The 9,796-nt window shown below is 39.4% G+C and overlaps 1 protein-coding gene across 2 annotated transcripts in view; it reads left to right on the top strand.

Annotated features, from left to right (window-relative positions):
- Window positions 1-3,622: 3,622 nt before the first annotated feature.
- LOC127648700 (ephrin type-A receptor 4-like) overlaps window positions 3,623-9,796 on the top strand; it is a 55,596-nt gene continuing 49,422 nt past the window's right edge. For both annotated transcript variants that reach the window (XM_052133422.1, XM_052133421.1), the window contains exons 1-3: window positions 3,623-3,776; window positions 4,945-5,012; window positions 6,829-7,492. In XM_052133422.1, coding sequence (XP_051989382.1) covers window positions 3,686-3,776; window positions 4,945-5,012; window positions 6,829-7,492 — 823 coding nt within the window. In that variant the 5' untranslated portion in view covers window positions 3,623-3,685. The remainder of the gene's footprint in view (window positions 3,777-4,944; window positions 5,013-6,828; window positions 7,493-9,796) is intronic.

Below are 9,796 nucleotides of genomic sequence, written 5' to 3'. Positions count from 1 at the left end.
GAATGTAATTAATCAAAAAAGTGTGACACAAATGACCAAACACAACGGCCCAGAGCAAAGCCTTGCACAAACACACCCCTCTTTTCACTGCTGCCTGTGGCGACTCCCCGCCCACTGGCTATAACATGATCAATAGGCCTTCAGTGATATAAGCAGAAGGGATTGGCTGAGACTGCTAAAAGCAAACCGCCTCCTCACTGGCTAATTGGGCCTTTATGATTGCGCAGTCTTTCGTGCACATCAAGAAAATAAAACGCCATTCTCTTCATCAAACTGAGTGACAATCGATGTTGGGCACACATTTCGGAACGCCAGATGCTTCGCCTGACTTCATTATGCTTGGCGAAATGGTTTTGCCGGAGCAACGCCGGAGCCACAAAGCGTCTCGATTATGGCCCTAGAGACAAAGTCCCGAACGTCACCTGCTCTTCAGTCTAATGCTATTAAAAACAAGAAATCCCAAAGAGGCCCCACCGCATATGGAAAAGAACAAAAACGTAACTCCTCCGGCCTATACATAAACAGGAAATGCTAGCTGTGGCCATAGGAAACTTGAATGTTAAAGTACGAAAAGACTGTGACCAGTTCCTTAATTAAGAAAATGAGTAAATAGGCTACACTGAGGAGCTTCTAGCTTTCAACCAATCTGCTGAGACATTACAACTTTCAAAAACAGCTGAAGACCTTTTCCTCAAGCACTTATTCTTCACCTTATTAAAAGCATGTTTTTTTACCATTTAGTAAAAATTATATTCTCTTTCCACTGTTCTTAAATTTTCTTGATGCTCTTGCTTTGTTTGTATTCTGGGTTACATGTTGAATCTTGCCATTGCTAATATTGAAGGATCCTTTATGATATATTGCTTGTGTTTGGATAAAAGCATCTTCTAAATGAATAAATATTAATTTAAAACGCAGCTATGGTTTAGAAAAAACATTATCATGTAATATTTTTTTTAACTATGTGCGCATATTACACTGCCTTTAGACACCCACTGAACACATTATTACACCTGTATGACACCAACTTATTCATGTGATTATCTAATCAGCCAATCGTGCTGTAACAGTGCAGTGCATTAAATCATGCAGATATAGGATGGGAACTTCAGTTAATGTTCACATCAGAATGGGGGAAAAATATTTAATCTCAGTGATTTTGGCCATAGCATGATTTTTGGTGCCAGACGGGCTGGTTTGAGTATTTCTGTAACTGTTGATCTCCTCATATTTTCATGCACAACAGTCTCACTCAAAAAACAAAAAGTGAGCAGCAGTTCTGCAGATGGAAACGCCTTGTTGATGAGAGAGCTCAACAGAGAATAGTCAGACTGGTTTGAGTTGACTAAATGCTACTGTAACTGGTTTGCTTCAGGTATGAAATTGGACATCAGAAGACTTCAAAGGACAGTTCGGAAGGCTGAGAGGATTATTGGATGCCCACTGCCCCCCTACACTTCCAGAGTGAGGAAAGGGCTGGAAAATCACACAGGACCCCACTCACCCAGCCAACTACCTTTTTGAACTGTTGCCTTCTGGCTGGCACTACAGAGCACTGAGCACCAGAACCATAAGTCACAGGAACAGTTTTTTCCCTCAGGCTATCCATCTCATGAACAGTTAAAACTGCTCATTATGTGGAATGCACATTCCCTCGCATCTGTATATAACAGAGTTGTATTTGTACACAAGTATATATATATATATATATATATATATATATATATATATATATATATATATATATATATAATTATTATTATTATTTTTGTCTTATTGTGCATTTCTATATATCATTATATTTTCTATTTACTTTTTATTATTATCTCTGTCTTGTTGTATTGTTTATGCACTGGAAGCCTCTGACACCAAGACAAGTTCTTGTATGTGCAAGCATACTTGGCAATAAAGCTCATTCTAATTCTGATTCTGATAACCCCTCTCTACAATTGTTGTGAGCAGAAAAGCATCTCAGAATGCACAACACATCAAACCTTGAGGCAGATGGGCTATAACAGAAGAAGGCCTTGCTGAGCACTTTACTAGGACCATAGTGTTCCTAATAAAGTGTTCATTGTGTGTATATGTACAAACTGAGTCATTTACATTGTATACATGAACTGGCAGGTCTGTTTCCAGTTATCTAGCAGTTAAAAAGTATCGGACAAGGTATACATAAGTTTGTTTCAGAACAAAAACACTGCCCATGATTGACAGACAGACAGACAGACAGACAGACAGACAGACTGACTGATTGATTGATTGATTGATTGATTGATTGATTGATTGATTGATTGATTGATTGATTATTGCCGTTTCAGAACAAAAACACTGCACCAATATCATTCTTTATCCCGGGCACGAACGTTAATCTTCTACTGACAAATCAATGAAGTGCTACAACTGTTAGGCTAATGTTAAGAGTATAAACATTGGCTTGACTCTTTCAGCTCCGTCAGCTTTGAGGGCGGCACCCAATAACTCATACTCTCCCTTGAAGGCCATCCATATGCAAACACACTGTTGTCAAAGTTGTCAGCACACAGTCAGCCCCGCCACCCGTTACAGGATGTGAATTGGCTCATCAGGTGGGCAGAAAGCAGTCAAAAAAGAGCGTGAATCCAAAACGATCAACGAGCATCTGCCGCTATTGATGGAATTCTACAGTGAAAAAGACGCGTTTAATGCTAAACTCTGACTGTGGGCGTCATGTAAACGCTTGATTGACAGGGGCAGGAGGGGTCGTAAAGTGTAGGCGTCCAGTGGATTAAGGATGAAAGCATAAAAGGGCCCAAAATTGACATAGATAACTTTTGGTCTTGCTTTGCAGCAATGGGCCTTATTCAGAGTGACGCGACATTATATGTTTGACGTGAATTAAAATATGCCTTAAAAAAAAAAAAAAAAAAGGAGAAAATAGGCCTACTTTCTATACTTAGAAACATTGCAGCACTCAAACACTAAAATGTACATCAGAATGCAACAAAAGTCCATTTAGGCTACATTTGAATCATTTTCCTGGTGTTTTACGCAACCTTGAGCATGCAATAATTGAGTAATTCATTCTGTTTTCCTAAAGTATAATATCAATCGATACAAATATTTATAGCTCCACAGAATGAAAACGTTTCACTTTTTGTTGAGTGTTGTGGGTATTGCAAACACTAGAAGGCGCCCTTGCTCTTCCCACTATTGAGACCGTCCAGCTTCACTTCAGGACATGTAAGACCAGTGCGGTTTTATGTGTGACGTATACGGCAATAATAATTATGATCAGGGTATTTCCCATATATCTATGTTCTGTAGGCTACATAGTTAATGATAGACGTTGCATTAAAATAGCCCCTATCTTCTTTTTCTCTTACACGCGTATACGTTTATGTAAAACGCAAAGGCTTGGAATTTTTTTTTATAGCCTACTTTTTTATACTTATACATTCTTCTTTTACCATAGCCTATAGGCTACCCGACAAATGGGCTGGCTATTTACCCAAGCGGACAGTATGTTGACTTTTGGTGTCTCGCTGTGACAGCCGCGTCAGGCAAAAAAAAAAAAAAAAAAAGATCCGCCCCTTGGCGCTGTTCAGAGCGCTCTATGCATCACTCTCTAACGCTTATTCCATTGGGATAGACGCAACTTCGGTCCGTTCGCGGAGCGAAGGAGACGCACACCGAAATAACACCAATGGCTGCGATTGTATTCACTGCGACTTTTGCGCTAACAATTTGGATAACGACTTTCGCATTATCCGCACGGGTCTACCCTCCTAATGAAGGTAAGGCATTGCCAAACCGAATGAGCAAAAAATTCTGCAAGAGTTGTTGTTTTTTCGTTGGGGCTACGACTTGAAACGGTGTATTGTGACCACTATTTAAATGCCATCAGTTTTTTTCCCCAGGACTTTCGGGGAACGAAAAAGGAATTATAACAATTTACTTAAAGTCCCTTTGGGCATCTCCAAGTGTCTGTCGTTCTCAAATCCGCAGCCCTAGTCGAAGACTGAGCCGTTGTTTTCATCAAATGAAGTTCAGTCAAACTCGGACTCTAGTTGGACTGAACTAAACACGCACTGGTTCAGCTTCTTTCTTTCTTTTTCATAAAATGTGCATGCACGACTATGTACAATTAAGTGTATTGCTAACGGATTGGCTGAAACTTTGGTTTTCGCGACAATGTTATTTTTTGGTTGTTGAATGCTCGGCATTTGTTCAGCGTATTCATCAGAAACGCGCAAAAGACAAATGATACATGCAATTCAGACTAATTTAACGGTCTCGCTTAAACTACTGGAACTGTCACATTACACTGGCTGCACGCTTTTAATTGACGGATTCTAGTATATTATAGCTAGATTTGTTCGGGCATAAGCATATATTAAACACATCCGAAATGTATGAGAGCCACTAGAATTAGCACGGACATCCGCAATCACAACGAAGCCAAATTTAACTGTTTATCGAAACTATTAGTGAATCATAAACTCTGAAACGCTTAGAAATAATAATTATTAAAAAAAAATGAAAGGAATAAAAAGATATGCTATTGCGTATTGTAAACACACGCCTTCTGAACATTCATTACAGCTGCTTATATTTCCTATCTCAAAGGAATTAATTGTGCCTGCAAAACTCGTCTTACTGATTAAAACATTATATTATCAAGCAACCCTATAAAATATACCGTATACTTAGGCCAAATATGCGTCTGAATTAATTAACTATTCACAACCCTTGTAAAAGAGCAAACAAATACACAACATAATCCTAAATCAGTTTACTTCAAGGAAATACGTGGTTAAAAAAAAAAAAAACTCATGCAGTTCGGAAAAAAAAGTGTAGCAACATAAACAAGTTTTGACTCAAGAGTTACTTTGATCTAGTCATAATGATGCTAGACGTTGATCATTCATCATCAGTGACTCGTGACATCTTGTCTCTTTGCAGTGACGCTGCTGGACTCGAGAACTGTACAAGGCGAACTGAAATGGGTTGCAAGTCCCACGGAAGGAGGGGTAAGTCCACAGAGGAGATCAAATGTTGCTTTTACGTTTTTTTGTTAATAATATATATTTTTTTTAAATAACAGATGTGAACCAGAGGACTGTACAGGGTATTATTAATGCCTTGCCATGTGCCATAGGCCTACAGAAAAGTGATGGAAAACTGCTTAGGAGGCACAACATTAATTTTTAGAGGATTGAAAGGGCACACAAAGACTAATTAAGACCTTCACAAACATTCATAATTACAAATCCCGACATATGAAATGGCGTCATTCGTTATAATTTGATGTTTTATGCAGGCTGAGAAACGACTCGAGTTTTAGTGCTTGTACTCAGGATAATTAATTTCCAAATTATTCAAAGAATGAGTAGGCCTATAATGGAAACATATAGGCCTGCTTGTCCTGACGTCTTACGTGCTCAGAATTTGATGTTTTCTGTGCATGCACAATCGTGGCCTTATATTAACTTTTCTAAGGAGAGGCAGAAATAAATACGATTTACTTAAGCTTTAAATTACAATTTGAAAAAATAATGTCCGACTGGACCAACAAAAGAACATTTGCTCATAAAAAGGTTACTTTTTCTTTTTGGCCACATTTTATATTAATAAATTATATTTACATTAAATAAATGTAATATGGACATTGTAAAGTGTTGCCAACTTTAAAAACAAAAAACAAAAACAAATTGGCTATAATTGCATTTATTATGCCAAGAAAAGCGGCAAATTATGTAGCTATGTTTGCAATATCTAAATTGATCCTGGAGCAAATTGTGGGCTTTATTTGACCAGCAATTAATTTAATCACAGCACAATACGTCGTACTTGTTCAGTCGGCCTGCTCTTCTCTCTCAGTGTCCACTTTGGCTGGTTTCAGGTTTAATGGCGAACTTGGTGTTTGAGGAAATGTGGTCCTCCTCCTCGGTCGCTTTATCTCATCAACCCAGTTGACTGACAGGGTCCCGGCAGAGCCCCCACCTCATGCAATCGTGGCCAAATGTACAGCTTTATCAACATGACAGCTGGGATTTCTACACTTACGTCTTACAGAGATTAAAAAAATCGAGAAGAAAAGAAAGCGTCATAGATCATGACAGGCCTTTTCAAAACTCTCCTTCATTCCACAAATCTAATTTTAAACTCTCACCAGCAGGAAGCATTAAAAACTTAGGTACCATTTTATTACAATGGACTAACATGGGCTTAATGGTGACCAGGAAGTTAGGCTGTGCATTTGTTTAGAATATGTGCAAGGGTTTTACTAATGATGTATTATTACTGTAAAACAGTACTTTAATACATATGAAACTGTCTAAAACAACTGTTTTGAAAGTTTTAAGGGCTTTAAAATTTACTTTAAATATTCACAAATGATTGTATACTGGAAAGTATACTCCACATGTGTATGTGTACACAGTGTACGACTAAGCTTTAAGGAATCTTATTATACTAGTTCAGCTGGTAATCAAACAATAATCTTCTTTAAACATTTTCAATATCTCCAACAAGATCTTTGAGTGGCCATAAAGTTTCTAAACAACAGAATTTATATGCACTGTAGTGTAAAGGTTAAGCATTTAAAACTTTACTTGTGTTAAGCACTGGAGCAGCACTTGCAGATAATAAGTAAACAGAATCTGACAGATGTGTGATTAAATTCTCATCATCATGCCATAATCAGTGGACTCATTGCATTATTGCAGCTGTCGGTCTGTGGAATATCTCCAGCACTGGGCCTGGAATTGTGTGCACCTGCAGAGACAAAAGTCTCTCTTGTTGCTTACCTCTTTCTCTCTCTCTATCTCTGTTTCTTTTTCACAGTGGGAAGAGGTGAGCATCATGGATGAGAAGAATACGCCGATCAGGACATACCAGGTATGCAATGTTATGGAACCCAACCAGAACAACTGGCTCCGGACAGATTGGATCCCTCGTGGTGGAGCCCAGCGCATCTACATTGAGATCAAATTCACACTACGTGACTGCAATAGCCTGCCCGGAGTCATGGGAACCTGCAAGGAGACCTTTAACCTCTACTACTATGAGTCCAACAATGACAAAGAGAGGTACATCCGAGAGAACCAGTTCACCAAAATCGACACCATTGCGGCCGATGAGAGCTTCACGCAGGTGGACATAGGAGACCGCATTATGAAACTGAACACGGAAGTGCGGGATGTGGGAATTTTGACGCGGAAAGGCTTCTATTTGGCCTTCCAGGATGTCGGGGCCTGCATTGCTCTAGTGTCCGTACGGATCTTCTATAAGAAATGCCCCCTCACCGTACGCAACCTGGCCCAGTTTCCAGACACCACCACAGGGGCGGACACCTCATCTCTAGTGGAGGTACGTGGATCTTGCGTGGACAATTCGGAAGAACGGGAGGTCCCCAAAATGTACTGTGGAGCAGATGGAGAATGGCTGGTGCCTATTGGAAACTGTTTGTGTAACCCTGGCTATGAGGAACATGGTGGATCTTGCCAAGGTAAGAGCTTGGATAAGTTATTCGCTCAAGATTTTTCCAGCACAATCTTAATTTTGCTTGCGGCTTGAGTTTAAAGAAATGCATCTGTTGTGATTAGAGATTGATGCACCTCCCGCACAAAAAAAAAAAAAAAAGATCACCCAACAGCAGTATATTCTATAATTTAAGGTTACAATGTGAGAGAACAATGAGATCATTGTAACTGAAGCTAGCCTGGATGCACTTGTCCCTGCAGGGATGTGAAAGTTTACTCAGATGAAGACAGCTGGTCACTCAGTGGATCACTGTTGATTAAGCGAGTGTTGCTATTTGAAAGGTCTGGTTATGGTTATGAATTGCTCTGTTTGATATCAAAACACCTCCCCAAGGATTTGCTTATAAAAAACGTTAGTGCTAATTATTTTGTTGGAGCAACAGCCATGTGGTTTATGTGCAGAATCCCCTAAAAAAGTCTCATGCAGTTTGCTTTCTCGCCATCTCTCAAGAGCATGTGTGATGGTTTTCAGTTCACATTAAAGGGAAAAGGCGTAATTGGCGCAAGCCTGAAAGAGCTAGAGAGATAAAAGAAGAAAAGGAGAGTATCAGATAGATTTCTTCTGTCACCAGAGAGCCATTTCTCTCTGTGAGCTGGCTTTTGATTCACCGTGTCCATAGTCAAGCCATACGGCACTAAAGCGGTGATATAGTGTTTGGGGTAATGCTGAGGTCAGTGCAGGCAAAAAGGAAGAGCTAGAGGACATGTAGACAGTTTCAACACACCCCTTCTTTCTTTTTTGAAAAAAGTATTTGGTCCAGGGGAGGGTCAGCGCTTGAGCAGGGTGATAAACGGCCGACTGGCAAGTCCACTGGCTTTTTATTTATGAGCGCTATCTCAGCGGGCTAATTACATGACAAATACGGGCTGTAATTTAGTGCTCCTGTGGGCTGAGGGGGTGGGCGTTGTTCACTGCGGGCGGTCTAACTGTGGATGTGCTTGTGTGGGTGGTTTAAGGGGTACACTGGGAAAGGCCATTCTCTGGCATCGGGATGTTTTTTTCTTTGCAACTCTTTTATTAGCGGAGCTAGCTGGCAGCGACAGGGTTCCCCACTCGCTCCTTTGCTTTCTGTGTCTCTCCCTCTGCTTCTCTTTTGCTGTTCAGCTATGATGAAATAAAGACAAGAGGTTGGAATTTACTGAACACAGAAGGCCATCTCCACACAGAGAGCATTTTACCTTAATCACTTTAGGGCTTGCGATAATGATTTCATTACTTTGAGATATTTGGAACAGAGTGTTTTATAATACATCTGAAATATAATTTCTGCGTTGGCAATTGCAGTCACCAAAACTTTACAGATTTAATTTCCCAATTCTCCACATCAATTAAAAAACCATACAAAGTCCCAAAAGCTGATATTATATTTCAAGATTTCTGGGCACTTACGTGTTGTTAAAATTGAAAAGTTTGCAAACGGCTGATATTTGATATTGCTAAATATGAAAAGTGACCAATAAAAATAAATCCCACTTGAAGTATTTGGAGCCTGTCTTCAGAGAAAAAATTCTGTTGACTTTAATAATTTCCTGTGCATTCCACCTCTCTCTTCTGGTACCATCCCACCATCATCTTTTTCTCCTTCTTTCTTAAAGGGAAGTTTTGGGTTCAATACAAGTTAAATTCAATCAACTGCATTTGTGGCAAAATGTTGATTACCACTGAAAAGTATTTTGACTCATGCTTCCTTTATAAAAAAAATAAAAATAATAATCGCTGGCATGGTTTTCCGGCATTCAGGGGTGGATTATGACTAGCAAGGACCCCAGTGCCAATTTTTATATTCACAGAACACACACATATGAGGAGTTCTCACTAATTCTTCCCTGTTTGTAATCTGGGAACAATTTGCAGGAATATTGTTGTCTATGAGAAAGCTGGATATGATCTCAGACCATCTCAGGATCCAAAGACAGATTGGGACGACTAGTAAATTGTCATATGTCATAATGCAGCAGATATAACCTCAGAAATAGTTCTTGAACAAGAAGTTTTCTTCTGTGCTTGTCTACTCTTTAGACTCCATTTGAATGTAACTTTCCCCAACTCTATAGGACAGCTGTTATATAGAACATCTGATTTCTCGTTATAAAGTAGAACTTAAGTGCTTTGTTATGGGAGCTGTCCTGTACAAAGGTGCTGATCACTTTGGCTAATATGTCCAGATGTTTTTATCTTAAAATGAAAATAATGTGGAAATACTAACAAACATGGAAGTTGTTTGTAACCTTGTCGAGGCACCAAAATGTACTAACTATTACAGATTGGC

Source organism: Xyrauchen texanus, chromosome 9, assembly GCF_025860055.1.
Source record: "Xyrauchen texanus isolate HMW12.3.18 chromosome 9, RBS_HiC_50CHRs, whole genome shotgun sequence".
Classification (NCBI taxonomy): domain Eukaryota; kingdom Metazoa; phylum Chordata; class Actinopteri; order Cypriniformes; family Catostomidae; genus Xyrauchen; species Xyrauchen texanus.
The sequence above is the reverse complement of the archived record's forward strand: the minus strand, read 5'-3'. Positions and strand labels throughout refer to the sequence as shown.